Below are 24,930 nucleotides of genomic sequence, written 5' to 3'. Positions count from 1 at the left end.
CAAACAGTGTTGCTGGAGGGGAGGGGGAGAAGGGAAGGGGGTAACTGGGTGATGGATGTTAAGGAGGGCACGTGATGTAATGAGGACAGGGTATTGTATCAGAATGATAAATCACTGACCTCAGCCTCTGAAACCCATAATACATTATATGTTTATTAATTGAATTTAAATAAAATTTTGTTCTGTGTATGTCAGTGTGGACTGCAAGGCATCAGAGTGTGGTGGGAAGAAAATGAGTCCTGGGCAGAGTGTTCTGGGATTGAATCCCTGCTTGATATTTACTAGAGTTATTGCATTTTTCTGGAACTCAGTTTCCCAGCTGAAAAATGGGAATAATACTAGTGACCTTGCAAAGTTGCCGAGTGTTAGCAGAGATAACCTGTGTAAAGTATTTGACCCAGAACCCAATGCATAGTGCATACACAGTAAATGTTATTTCTTTTCCACTTTCCTTTCTGCCATACTCATCACCATGTTTTGGGTTTCTGCAGATACAGAAAGAACCTAGCTGCGATAGAAATCGCAATTCTGACCTTTCCTCTTTACCACAATTCACCTAAATTGCTGATAGCTACTTGATGGCACACTATCCTGCATATTGGGACCCTTGGGTTCTGCACTTATGTTTAAACTGTGAGCCAGGGGCACCTGCAGTTGGTTAAGCACCTGACTCTTGATTTCAGCTCAGATCATGATCTCAGTGTCCTGAGATGGAGTCCCACATCAGTCTCCATGCTCAATGCAGAGTCCCTGCTTGTCCCTCTCCCTCTTCCTCCTCTTCCCTCTGCTTAGTCACTTGTGCTCTCTCTCAAATAAATAAAATCTTTAAAAACAAAAACAAAAACAAAATCTGTGAGCCAAAAGACTGTGCCCCCACCCAACTTCCTCACATGGGAATAACACCTGCCAGACATTTCACTCCATGAAGACAGTGCATTTGCCATTATGCTGCAGGCACCAGAGTTTAATGAGTATGTTTTGTGTTGAACAGAACTGTGGGCTGGGAGTATCTCCAGGTGTCCAGACGGAGCTTGACTCCAAATTCTCCCTTCTGCCCTGGTTCAGGTGTGACTCTCAGCAGATTTCAAAGCCACTTGACCTCCCAAAACTGGAAAATAGAGACAGAGCATCTTTGTAAGTCATCTAAGGGTCTAGACTAAATATGAGACCTGAGAACCCTCCCAGGGGGGGATGGGGGCAAAAATGCTCCAGGGCTCATGTGTGTTGCTAAGAGAGGTAAAGATTTAAAGGAACAGGAACAAAATCTGGAAACAGCAAGGGAGTAGGAGGAGGTGGTAAGGCCAGAGAGAAATAGGAAACGTGAGTTTGGGATACAAAGAGAGAGCACTGATCCAAGAGTCCAGCAACCAGTATTCTCTCTTCAGTTCTGTTCCCTGCCTTGGGTAAAGAAAGGAAAAAGATAACTGTGTGAGTGCCCACTGTGTACTTTCATGTAGGGTTTTTTTGTTTGTTTAAGATTTTACTTACGGGATCCCTGGGTGGCGCAGCGGTTTGGCGCCTGCCTTTGGCCCAGGGCGCGATCCTGGAGACCCGGGATCGAATCCCACATCAGGCTCCCGGTGCATGGAGCCTGCTTCTCCCTCTGCCTGTGTCTCTGCCTCTCTCTCTCTCTCTCTCTCTGTGACTATCATAAATAAATAAAAAAAAATAAGATTTTACTTACTTATTCATGAGAAACACAGAGAGAGAAACAGAGACATGGACAGAGGGAGAAGCAGGCTCCCTGCAGGGAGCGCCACATGGGACTTGATCCATCGTGGGACCCTGGGATCACGCTCTGGGCCAATGGCATATGCTCACCACTGAGCCACCCAGGTGCCCCTCATGAGGTTTTATATAAACTTCCCTATAGTCTGCAGGAAGCTGAGGTTCAGAGAGGGTAGGAGACTGGCCTGCAGAAACACAGCTCAGTATCTAGGAAGAAGAACACAAATTAACCGCTTCAGTTTCCTCTTCTGTAAAATGGGAGTCATCACAGTCTTTAAGGTTGTTAGCTCCCTCACTCCTACTTGTTAGGGACAAAACCCCTCAGCCACGGGGCAGGAGGAGAAACTGAGGCGCTGAAGGGAAGGCCAGGTGAATAAATGTGTGAGACAGAGGAGGCTGGATGGAGAAGCCTTAGGGAAGCCCTGGGCTGGGCCAGAGGATGTTTATCAGGGTGCTGGGGCTTGAGCCTTCAGCCTCCAGTCTGTTTCTCCTGTAGTCACAGAGGGGGAGGTCCGCCTGGGACACAGGGAGAGAGGATCCTGGGCTCGAAGCGTGTGAATTACACGTATAATGGGAGAGAGGAGAAGCAAGGCGGCTTCCTGCTGCACTGAGGGGGCGGAGTGGGGTGTTTCCCGCGGGGCTGGCCCAGGAAGGACGCCCTTCGGCAGCAAGCACCTGGCCGGAGACTGGCTGGGAAGGCTCCAGGGCGGTTCTTAATTAGGGAATGCGGCTTCGCTAAGGAAGCCAAGCAGGGGAGGGGGGTTGTTCCTCAGTCCCTCTTCCTTGCGTCCCGTGGCTCTGCCTACGCATCCCGCACCCCGGACAGATGGCGGGGAGGGGTACACCTGCAGCCTCGGGAGCCCGGGCTGGCCCTCGGGGCCCGCGGGTTCGTGGCGAGGCCAGCTGTCAGCCTGCGCATCCCGGCAGGAGCAGGGGATGAGGGTGCGCGGCTCCCCCGAGGAACGCTGCGGCTGGAAAACGCGCCGCCCGGGGCCTGGGAGCCCCAGCCTGGGGAGGGCGCGCCCCGGGGTCGGGGGTTCGGGGGAGGCCGGCGGGGCGGGGCGGGCGGAGGGCGGAGGGCGGGAGCTGCCGGGGCGGGGCGGGAGCTGCCGGGGCGGGGCGGGGCGGGGCGGGGCGGGGCGGCCGGGCCGGGGGCGGGACCCCCGTGAGCGCAGCCTCCTCCCCTCCCGGCGCGGCCCTGCCCGCGACCCCAGCCGAGGCCGGTCGCGCTCCGCCCGGCGGCTCCTCGGCGCGCGGCCCCGGCTCCGGCCCTTCCGCGTCCCGCCCTCGCTCCGGCCCCCGCCCCGCCCCGCCCCGCCCCGGCCGCCGCCGGCCGCCGCCATCCGCCGCCCAGGCTGTGAATGAAAGGCAGGCGCCGCCGGGGCTGGCTGCAGGCGACGCGGCGACGCGGCCTCCCGGGAGGCGCCCGCCCCGCAGAGATGTACGGTAAGGCGGCCTCGGCCCCCGCCTGCAAACTTGCGGGGCCGGCGGGGCCGGGCGGCACAGCCTCGGAGCCCGGCTGGGTCCCTGCTGCCGCTGCGAGCGCGCGGCTGCGCTCGGAGGACAAAGATGCTCCAGGCCGGGGCCGCGGGTCCTCCGAGGTCCTTCGCGCCGGGCATCTGCGGGCGGGGGCGTCCGCGGGGCGGGGCGGGGGCGGGGGCGACCCCGAGCGGCCGCGCTCTGGGGCGAGCGGGTCCCCTCCTGGACCCTCGGAGCCCAGCCGGCAGGGAGCGTTGGCGGAGGTGATCGTGTGACAGCAATTGCGGAATTAACAAAAGCGGGTTGTGCCGGGGAGTTTTCTGCGGGAAGCCGGGAGAGCTCGCGGGGCTCCGAGGATGCGGGGGGCGGCGCCGGGGCGGGGGCTGGGGCGCTCGCCGGGACTGGGAGCCTCGTGTCGCCGCCCCTGGATGGACGCGGCCTCTGTCCGCCCCTGCGGCCCGTGGGTCCCCGGTTCCCCAACTTCCAGATTTGCCCTCCGCAGTGATGGAGGGAGGAGACGCTGCTGAGGGTACAGCGCAGCTCTGGGGAGCCAGCCACCTTCTGGCTGCCCACCCACCTACCTCTCTTCCCCCCTTCCCCAGCCATCTCCTCAACTGATGTGCAACAGTTAGCCAGACCCTCCTGATGAACAGTTCTGCTTTAAAAATTTGCCAGGCATTTCTCAGGTTTGGAGGCAGCATGGGTGAAGAAAAGAGAGCGCTTTGGGTCTCACGCTGCATCTCTAATGGATGGAGCCCTGGAGACCCAGACCAGTCTAGAAACCAACCGCCTTACAGAGCCTCCAGATGCTCTGACCTGGTGTGTGTGTGTGTGTGTGTGTGTGTGTGTGAAAGAGAGAGACAGAGAGAAAAAGAGAGACACAGAGAGAGAGAGACCTGATCCCGATGGGCATAAGTCCATCAGAACCCAGGTCCCAGGTTCTGACAGCTATTTAGGACCAAAGAACTGGAACTGTGCTCACCTCCCATCCCCACTGCCAGGTAGGGACTCAGGTGACAGCTGAGAGGTGAGTGTTGGGAGAGGAGCGAGTTCCCGATTTAACCCACCACTGAGGCCCGCTCAGCTGCCTCACTCTGCACACAGACTGTGAGTCACAAAGTTTGGTGGAGGCAGAGGAAGCTGAGCATGGTACAAAGGCTCCGCAATCGGCGGGCCTCACTGTTGAGAGAGAGAGAGAAATTCAGCCTTTTCATCCGCATCCTCCCCTGTCCCATTGGTCACATATCTTCATTTCTGAACCAGGCTGAGACATCAGCAGATCCCCTCAGCAAGTACTCTTTCTCTTGGATGCACCAAAGGGAGGGGTGGTTGACCTTTTGAGTGTGTTCTGCTGGCCAGTGGGGACTCTGCAGGAAGGTAACAAGGCAGTTAGTTGCTTTATAAGCTGGGAGGTTGTGAGGTTCCCAGGAGAAAGCTGTATTTTCTTTCTTTCTGTTTTACCCCCTATTCTTTTCTGCAGAGTATGCAGCCCAAAGCAGCAGATCACTTGACAAGAGCATGTGACTGCAGGGCACCTGCAGTGGGGAGGGAGTAAGGACCAGGCCCATCAGGGTGAGGAAGAATTAGGAACCTGAGTTCTGCTGGGCCACTCATTGCATTTAGTGTGAGACAGTTTGATAATTGATCCCGGATATCTGGACATTGAGGGGGTCCCAATCTGCCTCCCTTGTATGAAGCAGATCAAGGAAGAGTTGGTTGGTACAGAAAAGTAAAGTGGGAAGCCAACGTTGCTGGGTGTTATTTTTGGATACACCACAGCTTTTTCATTTCTCTGTTATGTTTTTATTCCTCCAGATGCAAAGAGAGATGGTAGTTACTCCTAAATCATTCATAGAGAGATTATAAAGAAGGAATCCTCTGGGCAGTTGCCTGCAGCAAAGGAAAGTTGTCCCAGTGCTGGTTGGGAGATTATTACTGAGTCTTGCTTAGTGCAAAGCCTTGTCTTAGGAGATTGTAAAAGGGAGCCTGCTCTCCAAGGGGAGGGCTCAGTGGCCTGGATCTCAGTGTTTTCTTAAAGTTTGTGAAAAGAAAGGGTCCATGTGAATACTTATAATCATTCCCTCTCCAGCTGTCAAGAGAGAAATGAAAAAGGAAGTGTATAGAGAGGTTGGGAAGGCACAGTCTTATGTTTGGTTCTTGCTTTACCATATTTTCCAAGTGATTTGCCCAAGGTGACATAGGTGGAACCAGGGAAAATGAAAACAGGCTTCCTAGCTCAGCGCCCCTTTCCCCTGAATGCCTTGAATAAATGCTCATTAGGAAAATGCCACTCAGGATTTTAGTGGCTAATGGGCAGTGGGGGCCCCATGGATAGCCAAAAGTCACCTAAGCTTTATGTAAAGGTGTCCCTTGACCGCCTACCTTGGTGACTTGATCCACTATGAATTTGTCAATCTCCTTCCTCCTCATTCTTCTGTCTGTGGGAGAATAAGAGCCCCTTGTCTTGGCTAGAGGACACAGTGCTATTCGAGACAGAATCTTAAAACTGAGGTCCGCCCACTCAATCCAAGAGCCAGCTCATGGTTTTGGAACCACAAACAAGTGGGGTCATCCCTCGGAATTACATCTCGGTATGAATTGATGGAGTGAGTGTCCATCTATGCCTCCTGGGTCTGTGGGTGAGCCTTAAAGCTGGGTAGTGGGTGTGACAGTACATTAAGAGGTTTTGCACTCACAAGACAGGTCGCTCAAGAGCCTGGTCCCTTCAGATTCTCTTGGGCCTCTACCCTTCTCTTTTCCTCTCTGCCAGCTCCTGGAAAACTGTTTGCCATCACCTCCCACTCCAGCATAACCATGCTGGTCACCTTCTTTCACTGGCCACTCAAGCCCCTGAACTGCTTCTGCTTCCCCTTTGCCAAACTCACCCCTCCTACCTCCTTACTTCCTAAACCCCAGTCACTTTCTGGAAATGGCTCTCCAAAGGGATGCAGTGACTTCCCAGATTCTTGTTTAGACTGATAAACGCAGGTTGATAAGGGAGCTAGAAAAATAAAAACATTTGGTACTGGGTAGAAAGAGGGTATGCAAATTTTCTGGAAAGAGAAGAATTCCCCTTAATGTTTCTTTGTGTTAGAATTGTCTAACTAATTTTCCCTATCCCTCTCTCCTGGGATGGAGCCACAGCAGTCCTGCCTGGGAGTGTCCCACTTACCCACCGAGGTGAAGCAGAGCTCTCCAAGAAACACTACCGTTCAGGATGAGGGCAGTGGGCCATGGAAAGCCACTGGACAGGATTTTCCCAGAACCACAGTCCACGGAGCCTGATCCCACTAGAACAGAAGCTGCTCTCACAAATCCCTCTTTTTTTTTTTTAAATATTTTATTTATTTATTCATGAGAGACACAGAGAGAGGCAGAAAAACAGGCAGAGGGAGAAGCAGGCTCCATGCAGGGAGCCCGATGTGGGACCCAATCCCAGGACACCGGGATCACTACCTGAGCCAAAGGTGATGCTCAACCACTAAGCCACCCAGGCATCCCTCACAAATCCCTCTTTAACTCTAGATCCTGTCTCATCCTCAACACCTGCCTGTCTTCATGCTTTGTGTTTGAGAATGCTGACTGTAGGCCAGTGAGCCACGGTGCACAGCCTTCTCTAAAGGTGTCTTACGGAGCACGCATGTGTGCAACCTGTGTGGTTGGTGTGGAGAAGCTGCAGGGTGGAGCTGACTCCCTCTGAGGTGCAAGGCTCACTGTCACAGAAAGCTCTATAGCTTCTGCTGCTCCTCCTCATCACAGGCAACTCCCACCACACACACACACACACACACACACACACACTGCAGTCTCCTCCCCCAAATATTGAGGCTCCTGCAGCCCTATGGTGTGGTGTTTGGCTTGGGCCAGGAGCTGTGTGCCCTGCCTCCTCTTAGCCCACCCCACCCCACCTCAATTCCCTTGGTCCCCTCGAGCAGGGTGAGATCTTGCAGCTCACGGTTCAGTTAACCCAAGTGCAATTTTCTTTTTGTACATGTATAAAAGTAGAAAGTTAATACTGCCTTACAGAAAGTCTAGAAGAGAGGGAATAAAACTGTCCACAGTCCTACTCACTAAAACCAATGTTTTAAAAAATATTGTCATAGGGATCCCTGGGTGGCTCAGCGGTTTGGCTCCTGCCTTTGGCCCAGGGCGCGATCCTGGAGACCCGGGATCGAATCCCACATCGGGCTCCCGGTGCATGGAGCCTGCTTCTCCCTCTGCCTATGTCTCTGCCTCTCTCTCTCTCTCTCTCTCTGTGACTATCATAAATGAATCAAAAAATAAATAAATAAAATATTATCATAGAAATGACCACTAGGATTTGGTATTCACCTTCTGCCCTTACCTTGCAATTCCTTGCCTCATCCTGGCTGGGTTACCCTGAGTGTGAGGGTGAGGGAGCACTGAGGGGCCCATAGCCTGGGTCTGAACCCTGACTCTGTCCTTCAGGTAACCTTGAACCTGAGCCTTTCTGAACCTGTTTCCTGGCTCTGCAAAGATGACAAAACCCGCCCACCTCACTGCAGAGATTAATCAGGATAAGAGGGCTGCTCCCATTTCCTCCTTCCCTTTCCTCAACTCTCTCCGTTTCTTAATAAAAAGGCCAGGGGGAAACGAAAATGTATGTCCCAAAAGCTTGATATCAGTGCTTGTGAGACTGTTCCTTATATTAAAAAAAAAAAAAAGGAAAATCTAATATGAAAAGCATCTTTTTTTTTTTTTTTCCTGGTAGTCATCCAATCCTTCTAGAAAATCTGGAAAACACAGTAAACTGTAAGAAGTATAATCACTTTTACTGTCTTGGTATCTTTCCTTTATGCATTTATGTAGTTGGAATTATTTTACATCATTCTGTATTATTTTTTTTTCTACTTTAACATTACAATATAAGCATTCCTGCCTGCCCCTGCCCTGGTTCATGGCTGCCATTTTTAATGGCTATGTAACAATCCACTGAGTGGAAGTATAATTTCCTTTTTGCACATTTAGGTTGTACATACAGTATTATGACGCTGGGAAGGGTACCAAAGCTTTCTCTGAATTTTAGACTATCTCCCTAGGCTATAGCCCTCCAAATGGGGCTGATCAAGGTATATAAACATTTAAAATATTTGTTACATATTGTCAGGTTATTTTGTTTGTATCAGTTGTAATCCCACTAGCAGTCCTGAGAGTACCTGTCCCCCTGTACTCTCAAAAGCATTAAATATTGAAATTTCCCACCAACCTTTGCTAATTTGATAGACAAGTTGTATCATTTTAACTTGTATTCTTTATTTCTAGCAGTTAAGCAGTTGGTGTGTATTTTTGCCATTTGCATTTTAGTGAATTTTCATACATGTGAGTCCTTTATTTATTGAGGATATTAACTACTTGTCTGCTATCCGCTTTATGCACTGTGTTTTGAAGATGCACACTGTCAAGTATTTCTGGAGTGTCAGCTACATATGATATTCCATAGGGCATCAAGGGGGATAAAAAAAAAACACTTAGAGAAGCCTTTTCTGTCAAGAAGATTACAATTTCAGTAGGTAACCAAGTTATTAAACATGTGAGACTGTAAATGATACAAAGGTAGATTCAGTAAAGTTGCAGTGTTGCAGGATCCAGGAGTTATTCATTAAGATGTTCAGCCAGCAGTATCTTGAGGTATAAAATATAAGAGACCACTGCGAGGTGAAACCATTTGGGAGGACTTTCAAGGGGGTCTGAAGACTAAATGGAGAAGGGGATGAGGGTGTTCCCGGTGGAGGCACCAGTGTGAGAAAGTGCATGGAGGTGGGGAAAGAGAAGACCTATCCAGAGAGAATTAGGGGCAGGTGCTACCTGGGTTTGGGCAGAGATCAGGTTGGGGAACAACTTGATGGAGGAGATTTTTGTCGAAATAAGGGTTTTTTCACTTAACTCTATGAATGTTAGGAGCCATTGAAGATTTTAAACTGCCAAAAGGCTGATTTGCACAATTGATCTTCTAGAGAAATGAAGCTGGGGGCACTCTACAGAATGGAATGGGGGGGGGTGCGGGATAAAGTGAAAATGAAGGAAAGTAGAGAGAGTTGTTGCAGGCACAGGCAGTAACCAGAGTGGGAAAGCTTTGGCCCCCTTAGAATGGTGCACTTTCAGTGGGAAATGTTTGTCCCTTAAAAAAAAGCAGTAGGACTTGGGATGGGGGTGGGGTGGGGAAGGGAAGGGAATTGAAACTTAAAAAAAAATTTTTTCCATGCTACATCAATGTGAGTTATACAAACATGTACAGAAAATAGTTTATTTTCTCTCTCAAAAAATTTTTTTAACAAGAAAAAGAAAAAATATTTCAAAATAGGTGCTAAATTACTTAGGGCTATAAAGTTATTATACTCTAACTTGTTCTAAAGATGATTGAGAGCCTATACTTTATACATACACATACACATGTTCACATACCTGCAATATAATAAAGAGATCAAAGCAGGGAAAATTCAAGAATTATACAGAAAAAAAATAAAGCCAAGAATAAAGTTATTTTGGTGGAGTGCATAGCAGCAGGTCCTGTTGCAAACTGAGTTTTGAGTTTTCTACAGGAAATTCAGTTTTGAGCTTCCGTAGGCCAAAAAAGAGGGGAAAAGTCATTTGCAAGACTCATAGCATCTGTAGATATGTGTGTTTTTTCCAGTTGCCTTAGCCCAAAACAGCTTTCTGAGATGCTAAGATCTGAGAGAAAAATCCTGCCTGAGTTCCACCAAAAAGACAAGATATTTCATAAATATTGATCTAAATTAGATTTTTCTTTTGCAAATGTAGTTCCCTTAATGTGCTCCCTGCCAGTTTGGAGAGTATTAAGACCTGTCCAAATACAAATTTGTGGGTTCTGATTCCTTACCTTGAAATTGCTCCTGGCTCTGTTCTCAGCTTCCTTCCTGGTTTGCAGTAAACCAAGACTCACTGAGGCTCTTGAACCACTTCATGGCCACGGATGTGATTTCTCCTTCCACAGATGGCTGTGAGTCTTCAGAGAGTTTGCTCCCTAGAGAAGCCATTCCTGCCTTTGCAGTAAGGGAGACTGCCTGGTTCCTCTCGTCCATGTGCCTTAGTTTACTGCCTTGCACAGCTGTTTATCAAAATCCAGTATTTCTCCTGTATGTTCTCCACTAGCCTGTCAGCTCCATGAAAACAAGGAATCATTTCTCTCTCTCCCAACTGCCTCTTTAGGGCATAGGACTCTGCCTGGTAGGGATGCCTGGGTGGCTCAGTGGTTGAGCATCTGCCTTCTGCTGAGGGTGTGGTCCTGGGGTCCTGGGATTGAGTGCTGCTTTGGGATCCCCGCAGGGAGCCTGCTTCTCCCTCTCCCTCTGCCTATGTCTCTGCCTCTCTCTCTCTGTGTCTCTCATGAATAAATAAATAAAAATAAAATCTTAAAAAAAAAAAAGGACACTACCTGGTACAGAATAAGGCACTCAAAAACTTTATTGAATGAGTGAATACTAAATTAAGTATCATCTTTTTTATTTACCTTTGTAACCTGATCCTCTACATTTTTCAGCCTTAAATGTATTTCTAATGGCAATACAATTACTATTACTTTAGCTTCCATTCACTGGGCACTATTGTGTGCTGAGGAGTAATCTAAGCACTTTTTATGTATTAAGTGATTTAATCTTCCCCAAATTCTATGAGTTAGGGATTATTATTTTCATTTTAGAAATGAGAGCAGGGAGGCATTGAGGGGTTTAGTAACCTGCCCACAGCAACACAGTTATGTGATAGGGCTGGGATTTCAATCTAGGTGGAGTGTGGACTCCCCCTCCCTTCCATAGCACTGGCCTGCCCCATAATATGATTTTTTCAGAGAATACAGACCTTTCCTCTGTAGAGCTCACTGTACCTCACAGACTCACACATATTAATTTGGGGCCGCAGTGGGGAGTGCAGAAGACAGTCATGAAGCCATGAAGGGTGCCTTCTCCTTGGTCCCAAGCTAGTTAGCATGGAAGCTGGGAGCTCTCACTTCTGAACAGGGTCCTCTGCCTCTTGGAACCCTTCTTACCTTCTTTATCATTGCTTTGCTTTGTGGGAGAGAAAGGGCCCTGGGAAAGCCCTAGGTATGCACGAGTAAGTAAGAGAGGAACCAAGAGAGCAGGCTGCTATGGCCAAAAGAGGATATAGGAGCCAGTGATGGCATGAGATCTGAGGAGGCACGCCAATGTGTCACAGAGAGAGGGACAGGAAGGGAGCAGAGTGGGGCTGTCACAACCACCACCGAGTTACACACATGCCTAGACTGGCAGTGTTCTTCAAGACATGCTCTCCAGTCAGCACTTGGCCTGGGATACGGGGCACCTTCTTTTTTTTTTAAGATTTATTTATTTATTCATGAGAGACACACAGAGAGGCAGAGACATAGGCAGAGGGAGAAGCAGGCTCCATGCAGGGAGCCCGATGTGGGACTCGATCCAGGATCCCGGGATCATGCCCTGGGCCGAAGGCAGCCGCTCAACTGCTGAGCCACCCAGGCGTCCCACTGGGCACCTCCTTTAGCCGGACAACTTTTCTTTTCTTTTCTTTTCTTTTCTTTTCTTTTCTTTTCTTTTCTTTTCTTTTCTTTTCTTTTCTTTTCTTTTCTTTTCTTTTCTTTTCTTTTCTTTTCTTTCTTTCTTTCTTTCTTTCTTTCTTCTTTCTTTCTTTCTTCTTTCTTTCTTTCTCTTTCTTTCTTAGATCTTATTTATTCATGAGAGACACAGAGAGAGGCAGAGACATAGGCAGAGGGAAAAGCATTCTCCCTGTGGGGAGTCTGATGCAGGACTCCATCCCAGGACCCCAGGACCACCATCTGAGCCAAAGGCAGATGTTCAACCACTGAGCCACCCAGATGCTCCAGCAGGAGGACCTTTGCTTCTCTAACAGTTTGCCTGTGAGTTAAAACTCCTTCCCGGGCAGCCCAGGTGGCTCAGTGGTTTGGCGCCTGCCTTCGGCCCAGCGCGTGATCCTGGAGACCCGGAATCGAGTCCCACATCATGCTCCCTGCAAGGAGCCTGTTCTCCCTCTGCCTGTGTCTCTGCCTCTCTCTCTCTCTCTCTGTGTCTCTCATGAATAATTAAATAAAATCTTAAAAAAAAAAAAAAAAAAACCTCCTTCTCCACACCGAATCCCCACACCTTCAGGTCCAGCTAGTCTGGATGTGGTGATCGCTGCCTCTGAGGGGTGGTTCGGGACTAAGCCATGTGGGGGAAAGGGGGACAGTAGCCCCAGTCCCAGATAACCACTCCCTAGCCATAGAACCCTGGACAGGTAGTTCCCCTCCCTCTGAGCCCATTTCCTCCCCTGTAAAATAGGGATAATCAGTCTGTCTGATGTGGTGAGGGTCTACTGACGGGGTCAAAAGAGATACTGTCTAGGTGAGTATGTTGTCATACACAGAACTCTATGCCTATCAAAAGTGATATTATCCCCATCCAAGCAATTTTTTTTTCCATCCAAGCAATTCTAATGGATGTTTCCGGGGCATGCCCTTAACCTTTCCAGAAACAGTGACAATCCCTATATACAGGGATGGAGGTGTTATGTTTAGACTCTGTTTTAAATGTCTTAGATAGAAGGTTAAAAAAAGTAAAACCAGTGAGTGGCTTCCATCTTGCGAGCTAGACACCTGCCTCTGTGAAATCTGCCTGCCAGGTGGGGCCCCTGAGACGGGACCACCAGAATGCTGATTATGTTGAGCACTTTCGGGTCTCTTCGAGAACCATTCACAGATTGGCAGTCCGTGACTCTGTTCCTTTCATCCCTGCACCAGAAAGACCAGAAAATCTTAGAGACCACCAAGAGGATAGACAGGGCCCCTTTAGCCGAGTCTTATACTATGCTAAGTTCTTACATATTACTGACAGTTAGCAACCCCGTGTCATTCTACTCATTATCTCAACTTAGAACAGTCCTTTGATGGTGGGTGCCATTCTTTCTGTGGCTGAGCTGGGGGCACAGAGATTTAAAAGTCCAACAGTTTGCTCAAGGTCATGCAGCTGGCTGAAGTCATTTCTCTCCACTGTCTCCTAAGCAGGTGCTCACAGAGCTTCGTGAAGGATCAAACACTGCCCTCATACCTGGTGGCAATTCGTGCACCTTATGCCAAACAGCAAATTTCACCGTAAGGGAAAGAATTCCAAACCGAATACTTTAGTAGATGTGGCATAGTTCTGTTGTAGCTTTACATCTATGACTTTTAAGCTCAGTTCCCTAATTCACATCCTGTGGTCTGACTATAAATCTGAGAATTAGGGCTTCTGGGTTCAAATACTGACTTTGCCATCACCCTACAAAAGGACCTAGATAAATTCTAGCACCTGGGAAGCAGGAGTCTTAGATTCTTAGCTTGGCAGAGCTCCATGCTTATTGAGAAAGACTTTGCTCTGTGTCCCAACTTTCTTTTTAGGTAGACAATAGTTTAAATAATGTTTATAAACTGTGTGAAAAAGAATCCCCAAATTACAAGAGCGTTTATAAAGACCTTGGCAGAGTTTCTTCAGAACAGAAAGCCTGTAATGTGACGTCTTCTCACTACTTGTACAGGAGGGATGCTTCTAAAGCAGATGCATCAGAGATGATGCTGAAAAAAATCAAGAGCCCCACAGCCTCCTGCCACAATCTTCTTTGTGTCCCCATTGTATCTTATGCTTTGCTTGTTATTTTTGTCATTTATTTGTTACACTGAATGTCATTTCTTTCTTTCTACACTAGATCTGTGACACTCTCAAAGACACAGCCTCTATCTTAATTATCTTTATTTTTCTTAACATCTAGCAGAGATCTTTGGTTTGTAGGAAGTGTTCAAATGTTTGCATTTAACTATATAATAATTATGTGTCATCTACCCATCCATCCATCCATCCATCCATCCATCCATCCAGAGCAGTCTATGAGCAGTCTATGTTTCTAGAGCACCAACGATAGTGGGCAGGGCCAGGATGGGGGGGTGGGTATCTCATAATGAATCCTGTAGCAACAGCAACAATATTTCATCATTTTACTTTGTCTTCCCCCATTGGTCATAATGTTGTGTACAGTAAAGAATATTCCAGAATATAACCATGACTTTCCGTCTAGACTTTGACAGTGTCAGTTATGAGAAACAGCTAATTAGTCTGCCTGCAGAAATGGTGAAGGGCAGTTCGAGAAACATTCTCACACATTTTTCCTTGGTTTGTGGAGCTCAGAATAAATATCACAATCTTTTTCTTCAAAAAGGAAGGTCACTTAGTAGTATAATTATGGGCAAATCTCTATTTTGATTTCCATTCATATCTTTTGTACATTCTTCTTTTGTGAAACAAGAAAGATAAAAAGGCCCTCTGAGGCAAAAAAAAAAAAAAGAAATGTCTGTTGGCTTTTTAAAAATTTAATTTATTTGAGAGAATGATCAAGAAAGAGAACATGAACAGGGGGAGGAGCAGAGGGAGGGGGGAAGCAGAGTTCCCACTGAGCCAGGAGCCCGATGCGGGGGCTCGATCTCAGGATTCTGGGATCACAGCCCGAGCCTAAGGCAGATGCTCAACCGACTGAGCCACCCAGGCACTCTGAAATGTCTGTTTTCTCATTGCTTGGACGTACCTCACCAGAATGTTCCTGGATAAAGCACTACACAGCCTTGTGCACCTGCAGTCTCAGAGCTGGAATATGGAAGAGCTGAGTAGAATAGCAAGTATGCAAATCTTGGCTGAGGGTCATAGACAGAATAGAAGAGAAAACAAACACCAGAGTCTTTCCATAGTGTTCCCATCCAACTTCTGAAAGTGCCTTGTCCTACTAGCTGCCTGGCCCAGCAGCTGGTAAAGGCAGTAAACATGTCTGACTGTCCCGAGAAGTTCCGCCCCAAAGCTATTCCTCAGCACTACTAGGAATGTCCACTTCTCCCCAGACAGCACTATCAGAGAAGAACAAGGCTGAGTGTTCTGAGGAGTGGGCAGTCCTGGACGTCATACAACGCTTTCCTTCTGCTCGATCAAGGACATTCATTCCTGTGCTGGGAGGGAGAGTTGGCCATCAGGCCTGATTCCGGCTTTGTGAATTTGAGCAAAATTCCCAACCTCCCTCAGATTTAGTTTCACCATCTGCAAATTGGGAGAGCTGGACTGGATGGTCTTTAAGGGTTTCCCAGTTCTTGGGTCTGCTAATGGGCTGGAGCACCTGTCATCTGTCCTGTGGGTGAGGAAGCAGGGGCTGAGGGTGCACCCACAAGAGCTGTTTCAAAAGTTCTGGATGGCAACATAGACACTGGGATCTCAGGACCTTTATGTAACCTGGCTATGCATCCATTTCCTCATTGATCAGATGAGAATAATGATCCCTTTGTTAATACAAACAGTGTCTGTCCTGGGGTCCTGTTGAATGGGAAGATGCAAGCTGACAAGTATATTGGATAAGCATGGATAAGAGCTGTGTACCTTCCAAGTGCTAGGCACTACGATTCTTGCTTTTTTTAAAAAAAAGGATTTTATTTATTTATTCATGAGAGACCCAGAGAGAGAGAGAGAGAAGCAGAGACACAGGCAGAGTGAGAAGCAGGCTCCATGCAGGGAGCCCCACACGGACTCTATCCCGGGTCTCCAGGATCGCATCCTGGGCTGAAGGTGGCGCTAAACCGCTGAGCCACCTGGGCTTTATGTAATTCACATTTCACAAAAATCCTAGGGAGGGGGTGATATTCCTTTCCCCTGACCCATTTTCAGATAATGATAAGAAAGTTCAGAAAAGGAGGCATCTGGCTGGCTCAGTCGGTGGAGCACGTGACTCTTGACCTCAGGGTTCTAAATTTGAGCCCCATGTTGGGTGTAGAGATTAGTTTAAAATACAATCTTTAAAAAAAAGAATGTTCAGAAAAGTTAAATGTCTGGCTAGAGGTCAACCAGCTCATTAAGTGGCATAGCCAAGAAAAGAAGCAGGTCTATTTCATTCCAATGCTATTTTCCTCTATTATGCCTGGATTCTTACTGAAAACACCATCATTAATTGGACCACATCAAAATTAAAAACTTTTGTGCACCAAGGGGCACTAGCAATAGAGTATAAAGGCAGCCCATGGAATGGGAGAAAATATTTGTGAATCAGACATCTGATAAGAGATTACTATCCAGAATATATAAAGAGCGCCAGAGCACCTGGATGGCTCAGTCAGGTAAACATCCAACTCTTGATTTTGGCTCAAGTCATGATCTCTGGGTCATGAGATCAAGTCTCCAGTCAGGCTCTACCCTGGGCCTGGAGCCTGCTTAAGATTCTCTCTCTCCCTCTCCCTCTACCCCTCCCCCACATCACCCCACCCACCTCACACATGCTCTCTCTCTCCGAAAAAGTACCTACAATTCAACAACAAACTTATTAAAAAATCAGCAAAGGACTTTAGACATTGCTTCAAAGATATATAAATGGCAACAAGCCCATGAAAAGATGCTCAGTGTCACTAATTATTAGGGAAATACAAATCAAAACCACAATAATATACCACCTCAGAGTCATAAAGCAGAAAATAAGTATTGGTGAGGATATAGAGAAATTGGAACCCCTGTGCACTGCTGGTGGGAATGTGAAATGATAGAGCCATTATGGAAAACAGTATGGCGGCTCCTCAAAAAACTAAAAATAGAATTACCATATGATGCAGTAATTCCACTTCTGGATATATACTGAAAAAAGTGAAAACATGGCCTCAAAAAGGTATTTGTACACCCACGGTCATAGCAGCATTTTTCAAAATAGCCCAAAGTGGAAGCAACCCAAGTGCTTATCCACAGCTAAATGGATAAGCAAAATGTGATCTATACATACAATGGGACATTATTCAGCCTCAGACATGGTTGATGACCTAGCGTTAGTCCCCTGATTGCTCGGGGTGTACAGAAAAGGAGACCACAAACTGATGTCATCATATTCTTTGCCTCTCTGAAAAACTCCTCCAACTTGAATGAAGAATATCATTACAGTACCAATTTAAAAAAAAGATTTTATTTATTCTTGAGAGAGGCAGAGACCTAGGCAGAGAGAGAAGCAGGCTCCTTGCAGGGGAGCCTGATGCAGAACTCGACCCCAGGACCTCGGGATCGCGACCTGGGCTAAAAGCAGACACTCAACCACTGAGCCACCCAGGCATCCCAAAAGTACCTTCTTTTTCTTTTGAAGAAAGAAGATTTAAATAAATAAAATTGAGGATGTGTCTGATACTGCCCTGTAGTGGTGGAAGTGGCTGGAATGATTGATATTTGAAGGGTCCATTACGGGTGGTCTGAGTGGCTGGCAAATGTGTATACTAGGTGAGGGGTGTATCTCAAGGAACTAGCGACTGTCCTTGTAAGCAGTGACTTCCGTTAGAGGTCCAGGGGAAAAGGCATGCAAAACAGATTCCACAGAAGAAAATAAACAGTGAATTCAGATGTTGATCTCTGAACCAGAGGGCTGGCGCCCTAAATTGCAGGTTAGTTTTTTTTTATCAAGCCGCCTCTCACACAGACAGCCCTAAATGGCCTGCTCTGAGATGAGCAGCAACAAGCTTTATTTATTTACAAAAAAAGCTCATGCTCCACTAGGGAGCCAGTCTATAATCAATGCATGTGTACTAGCCCTGAAAGAAGTCCACTGGAATACTAACAGTGGTTATTTCCGTGTGATAGGATTATGGATGATCTTTGAATTTCCTTTAAAAAATATTGTGTTTTTTTCACATTTTGTGTAGTGAGCATGTGTTTTCATGGTGGAACACAAATATAATTAAAAGTATTTGTCATCATTAAGAGCCTGTGGAGAGTTATCTAGAATCTTCTAATTATGTTTTAGAAACAATTATGCAAGACTGCATGCAAAAACCGATCTATGATGATAGAAGTTAGAAGTCAGATGATAGTGGTTGGGTAAGGGGCTTGACTAGTAAGGGGGACTCTTTAGAGGGATCCAAAATGTTTTATCTATTGTTTGAGTGGTGGTTACACAAGTGTATAAACAGTTGTCAAAACTCAAGTCAGCGAACTCTTAAGATCTGAGCATCTACTGCATGTTAATTATATTGCAATAAGACCGTACGAAACCCAGCTAAAGAAGAAAACATGCATGTAAACAATAGTGGGTCTGTTTTGCATTGCTGGCAGTCGGTGTGCCAGGAGACAGCCAAGGACCTGTGCCAGCCGGCACCAGGGATCTTACCCGCAGCCCAAGATGGTCCCCAGCACCCCAGTAAAAGCAATCATTGAGAGCTGCTGGTCAGGGCGGGTATGCTGCTAGACAACTTACTTGCTGAGCAGAGAATGGAGGAAAGTGCCCCGGGAAGTCCAGCTCCTCTCTGGCAGCCGGGGAGCTGATGGTACCGGCAGGGCAGTGGGCAGAGGGCCCACAGAGCAGGGCCATCTGTTGTAAGGCCTTTTGAGAGCTGCCACTGGCATTCTCTGGGACTTTAAATGACAAACTAAAGCCTGGCTTTACCAGGTCTACAACACCGTCTCAGTACAAACATAGGCATTGGCTGATGGCTGAGCCGGGCCGGGCATGTATACAGGATTGATTTTTCCATTTCTTCTTTGGGGCTTCCATGACCTCATGGCCCACAGCGATGTCTTCTGCTTAAGAATTCTGAGCCTTATTATTCACCTGGTCTTAATAATTCTTAAAAGTGTGCTGGCTTGTGACATCTCTGCACAAAGACCTGGTTAAATTTTTTTTTCCCTAAGGACACACAGAAAGGAATAAATCTCAGTGTCTCCTTTATAGGCCAGGGTCAAGTGTGAACAGCCTCGGTTTGAATTCCAGCTACCTCTCTTAACAGTGGTATGACTTTGGATAAGTTACTTAAGTCTCTAAGCCTCAATTTTCCTCATCTGTAAAATGGGGAAACCTCCCCTCAATATTGTTGGGAGGATTACATAACATAATGCATTCAAACCTCTTAGGAGTTCCTGACACATAATGAGAGCTTAATGCTAGCTGACGTTCATATGAACAGGTGAGGTCATAATAGATATTTTACTATGAACATCCTTTTGAATGACAACAGAGCAGTAACACGGCCCGAGGATATGCTTCCAAGGAGCCATTCTGCAGTTCTCATTGAGAGCTTTCTAAGGAGCTGTTCCTTTCCAGCTGGGTTTCTGCTTTCAGAGACACACTGCACTCACTGGGCTGTCTTCCTAGTCCACCTGCTTTCTGCTTCTTGCAGAGGCCAGAACCTGTTGGGGGGACTTTCTTCCCCGTGCCGGTTTGTCCAGAACACCCATGTGCGCTAGAACTGCTTCATTAAAAATGAGTCTTGGCTGTGCTCGGCCTGCTGCTTACTTGGCATTTTTAGTATGACTCAACCTAGTACTTGTTTTGCATTTTTGCAGAATTCTGGTACTTGCTCCTGATTCTGTTTTGCATTTCAAAAGTGTTGCTTTTGAAATTTTCCCTCTGGCACTGCGACCACCCTGGTCCTGGCTTTATTTTTTAGCATCTCTGGGCATGGTGCCGATTTTGCGTTCTGGCACTGACAGCTCGTGCTGTGACAGACTTTCTGATTATATATTTGGATTCTTTAAGTGATTGATCTTGGATTCATAGCCCGTAAGAGTCTGCATCTTAAATCTGCTAGTTCCTCTATATATTTAGAGCACTCACACTTGCTCTCAATCAGTTTGGCTCCCTAACAATGAAGCTTCCTCTGGGTTCTATATTTGATACTGTGTGTTCATTTGGAAAGCTAGAGGTGAGTAACCCTGCTTTTTATAGGCTGCTTAGTGACCACAGTAGGAAGCTGGACATGTTATGGGAACGGGGAAGGCATACATGCGTTGTAAATCCTAAATCCTAATTTCTAGTTCTTAGCTCCAAACTTAAGCCAAATTGCCAGTGAAATTTCTAACGCTGCACTGTTTTCATGGGATAGATTCTACGGACTATTCTGCAAGCTTTTTGAAGGCAGGACTTATTTATTGGAAGGCTTCTTATGCCCCACAGTTCAAACGTTCTTTAAAAAAAAAAATCAAGGGACACCTGGGTGGCTAAGTCGGTTAAGCATCTGACTCTTGGTTTTGGCTCAGGTCATGGTCTCAGTGTCCTAGGATTGAGCCCCATGTCGTGAGGCTCTGTGTTCAGTGGGGAGTCTGCTGGAAATTTCTTTCTCTCTCCTCCCCTCCTCCCACCCGCACACACACACACTCTCTCTCAAATAAATAAATCTTAAAAGAAAAATCAAATGCCTCAATGTGCTGTATTCAGATGAATACATTTCAGATGAGTGAATTCCCACATTGAGCTCAGAACACCTTACAGACAACTACACACATAAGTGTTCACTTTTTTCCCCTCTTTGCTCTCATTGATTAAGATTCTCTGGGCTTCAAAGGGCCACAAAATGCTTCCTTCCACAAATGTACCCAGTACACTACTTATACTGATAAACAATGCTTATAAAGTAGTACTAAGTGAATCATTAAAGAGCAATGGTTCAATAATTACTCTGTTAACAGTAATTCTATCATCAAAGCTACAAAATATGTCTAGGGTACTGAGGCCACTCTCGAAGCACAAGGAGTGGGGCCACTTCAGAAGCTGGCCCCCGAGCCCAGGAGCCTGTGTTGCTGATTCTGGAGGTGGCCTGTGGCTCCTCAAGTGCCCACACCTGGCAGCAGGTTGGGGCGCTGCCAGAGCAGCGTGTCCACCATGACGGATGCATAGATAGACCAAGCATGACCTTTGCTGTTGTTACATAAAATGACTCATGTAATATTCTAGACGCTTCTAAACCAGAAGTGATGGAAGATGACAGTACACCTCTCCTCCTTCCTCCTTGGTGGCTGTCCACTTATCCATTCTATTTGAGATTCTACTGCCAATTCTCTACAGAAAACCTGTCTGAAAAGCTGCCAGCGGAGGCCTGACTGCCGAGCCCCATGCCTTCACTGTCCTCTCAGCATTCAGGTTTTTCCTATCTTGACCATTTACACTTCTTGAAACTCCCTTTGCCCTTGAACTGCTGTGACGGGTGCCCTCTGGGTGCTCACCTCCATCTGATGACAGGCGTCCTTGCCTGTCACGGTGCTGATGCCGTGAGGCTCTGCTCTTGCTTGTCTCCAGGTGTCTGTCCTGATGGCCCCTCTACTCCCCTTCAGTTGTCAACTCCACTTGGTGACCCCCACAGAAAAAGGGAGGGAGAGAGGCCGAGGGGAGCCTGCATTTTGCCCACCTCATCTCTGATCCCAAATGTCATCATTCGCTCTGGGGCAGGTGAGCCACCGAGCAGAAGCCCTTCCTTCCTTCTGACTTCTCTTTTTACTTACTCACCACTCCACTGTGGCAAGAGACTGAATTTGCCTCCCTTACATTCATTACACCTCCAAGTGGGCACTGCTAGTTCACACCTTGTCTTGATTCTCTGCCGGAAGAATCTCATTCCCAGTGGTCTATGGGAGGAACAGACCATGCTCCATCCATGTATCATCCATTGGAAGTAGATTCATTACACATTCTACAGCCCAATAAAATGTGATTGAGAGGCGCCTGGGTGGCCCAACCAGTAGTACATGTAACTCTTGATCTTGGGGCTGTGAGTTTGAGCCCCATGCTGGGTGTAGAGATTACCTTAAAAAAAAAAAAAAAGTGGTCGAGGCTGTCATTTCCTAATAATGACAGTTCCCCTCTTGGCCTGCCATCTGGAGGCACTTCACCACCTCCCCCTCCTTAACACACGCGCACCATGCAATGCTCCCTTGGACTTGGCCCCTCTGAGCTTTTACTGATGCTGTTCCCACTGCCTGGAATGCCTGTGCTTCTCTTGTTTGTCAAAATATTATCTGTGCCTCAATATTTCTCAACTAAAACGACATTTCCACCCTTGGAAGTTCCAGCACGCTGGCTCTCTAACTCCAGTGACACTGGTACTTGCCTTGTTAAGGCTGCTTGTGCACATGCTTTCACTCCAAGGGGATGAGAGCCCTGCATTCTGTTTCTTTTCATCTTCTATCATGTCTAATGTACCGGATGTGTTTTTTTTTGCATGCACAGGTGTGCACATGGGTGAATAAGTGAAATGACTTCTAGGTCTTTAACAGCAACTCTGTGTCAAAATTCCAGCAAAAACCTAGTTGAACAAGTGCAGAAAACAGCCTCTGTGTGTGTGTGTGTGTGTGTGTGTGTGTTTAAATTCTTGGATTCCAAATATTTGAACAGAAAATGATTCCCATCAGATTTGAAGAGAAAATGGCAGAAACATGAAAATTATGTATGTTGATGTATTATCCATACATAATACATTTTTGTATTATATAATACATAAACATTTTTGTTGGAGTAGGAAATTGAAATAAAGACTAAAGGTTTAGGGATCTCTGGGTGGCGCAGCGGTTTGGCGCCTGCCTTTGGCCCAGGGCGCGATCCTGGAGACCCGGGATCGAATCCCACGTCGGGCTCCCGGTGCATGGAGCCTGCTTCTCCCTCTGCCTGTGCCTCTGCCTCTCTCTCTACCTCTCTGTGAGTATCATAAATAAATAAAAAAAAATTAAAAAAAAAAAGACTAAAGGTTTAAGTCAGAGCTGTCTAGGAGAACTTTGTGCGGTTATGCAAATGTTTTATATCTATGTTGTTTGATATGGTAACCACTAGCTACATGTGGCTGTTGAACACATAAAGTGTGGCTACTGTGCCTGAGAAATTGGACCTTAAATTTTACTTAAATAACCACAAGGGGCTAATGAGTACTTTGTCTCCTCATCCTTAGGCCCCAAGCTCCAGCCCCCACGCTGGAGAACCATTGCTAACCCTGCACTGCGTTTCCTTACTCGTCTTTCTTTGTGCATTCACAGCTTGTTTTATATACACATTTACACACATGCCAAGGTTGTTTCATCTCTGAGTGTTTCATACAAATGATATGATGCCATACGTGTTCTGCAGCCTCCTTTTTTTTTTTAAATTTTTTTTATTTATTTATGATAGTCACACACAGAGAGAGGAGAGAGAGAGGCAGAGACATAGGCAGAGGGAGAAGCAGGCTCCATGCACCGGGAGCCCGACGTGGGATTCGATCCCGGGTCTCCAGGATCGCGCCCTGGGCCAAAGGCAGGCGCCAAACCCCTGCGCCACCCAGAGATCCCTGCAGCCTCCTTTTTAATTGATCATATGTTTGGAGAGTTACTGGGGGCAGTGCTCATAGCCCTGCTTTATTAATTTCAGCTGCTGCATAAAGTCCATTGCCTGGAGGTTCACTGGTTTATTTAGTCAGTTCCCTATTTTTTTTTTTTTTTTAATTTTTTTTTTTTTTTTTTTTTATTTATGATAGTCACAGAGAGAGAGAGAGAGAGAGAGAGAGAGAGAGAGAGAGAGAGGCAGAGGCAGAGACACAGGCGGAGGGAGAAGCAGGCTCCATGCACCGGGAGCCCGATGTGGGATTCGATCCCGGGTCTCCAGGATCGCGCCCTGGGCCAAAGGCAGGCGCCAAACCGCTGCGCCACCCAGGGATCCCTAGTCAGTTCCCTATTGATGAACACTGAGGCTGTTTCCAAACAAAACCTCCAGCCCATTCTTTTTTTTTTTTAAAGATTTTATTTATTTATTCATGAGAGACACAGAGAGAAAAGCAGGGACATACGCAGAGGGAGAAGCAGGCTCCCTGCAGCGAACCCGATGTGGAACTCGACCCCAGGACCCCACGATCACCACACCCTGAGCCAAAGGCAGAAGCTCAACTACTGAGCCACCCAGGTGCCCGCCATCAACCCATTCTTACCTGCTTCCCTGTGCATTTGGGCAGGTGCAGATACTGAGAATGGAATTCTGAACCAAGGCAAGGGGAAAGTATCTATATTCCACCCCTGGTTCTCCCAGGCCTGGTTCTCCTGGACCATGCATGTATGGTCTGGGCCGACAGACAGTGCTCAAGAGCCATTATTATTGGTGTTGTTATTATTTTGTAGGAAGCTGGCAGCCATGTAATACTGTGATCTTTGTTTTCACTGCTCATGCTGAGAACCTGAAACCTAGATTTTATCAAACAGGCTGTGATGAGCTCTGAAAATAGTGAGATGTTAATAACAATTTGAAGATGACACAGACAGCATTCAGCAATATAAGCAACCCGAGTCCAATGCAGAGCTTGTAAAAACCCTGGAATGTTCAGTGCCTCCTTTTTGAGTTAGATTTCTCAAAGCACAGTCATTATTCCCACCTTGGGGCACAAAATAAGGTAACTGGCCTTAAAAACCCATATATTTGCTGGCACTTGAAAATTGGGTGTTGAGCAATGAGTAAAACAAAGATTCATTGTCCGATCTGTACCAGAGAGTCATTTTCTAAGTGAGGCGAAAGAGGCCCACACCTTGGGAATAGCCAGTAGTTCGTGTGAATTGAAGAGGCCACTGCCTGTTCTGGTGGCCGCAGTGTGTATCTTATCTGGTGCTCTTTTTGTTTTTGTTTTTCCCCTCATTTCAAAGCATGCTGAAATAAAAATCAGTAAGGATTCTGTACTAGGTTTTTCCCCAGTGGTTAACAGGGGTTACCGGTGATTTTAAAGTTTAACCGGGGAGGAAGAATGTGGTGAACAGCAGGTAGCATCTTATAAATTAGAAATGCCCCTCCACAGCCAGCAGAAGGAACGGACCATTGTCCAACCAAGAACCAGGAAAGGAGAAAGGAATAGAACTGAGAACACAGAAAGGGAACAGTGGCTCTGTGGGAACAGAGCCTGCTAGTCAGACTTACAGAGAAGTGGAATTGGGGAAAGAATGAAAATATCCAGCGTTCCTAGGC

At 47.0% G+C, this 24,930-nt stretch overlaps 1 protein-coding gene across 3 annotated transcripts in view; it reads left to right on the top strand.

Moving 5' to 3' along the window:
* Positions 1-3,035: 3,035 nt before the first annotated feature.
* The window catches only part of EFR3B (EFR3 homolog B), a 92,314-nt gene continuing 70,419 nt past the window's right edge, over positions 3,036-24,930 (top strand). For 2 of the 3 annotated variants that reach the window (XM_041757162.1, XM_041757161.1), the window contains exon 1: positions 3,036-3,174. In XM_041757162.1, the coding sequence (XP_041613096.1) occupies positions 3,090-3,174 (85 nt within the window). In that variant the 5' untranslated portion in view covers positions 3,036-3,089. The remainder of the gene's footprint in view (positions 3,175-24,930) is intronic. The other variant, XM_041757160.1, reaches the window with a different exon arrangement.

The sequence above is a fragment of the Vulpes lagopus genome, chromosome 5, assembly GCF_018345385.1.
Source record: "Vulpes lagopus strain Blue_001 chromosome 5, ASM1834538v1, whole genome shotgun sequence".
NCBI classification, from domain to species: domain Eukaryota; kingdom Metazoa; phylum Chordata; class Mammalia; order Carnivora; family Canidae; genus Vulpes; species Vulpes lagopus.
This window is presented reverse-complemented; position numbering and strand designations above follow the sequence as displayed.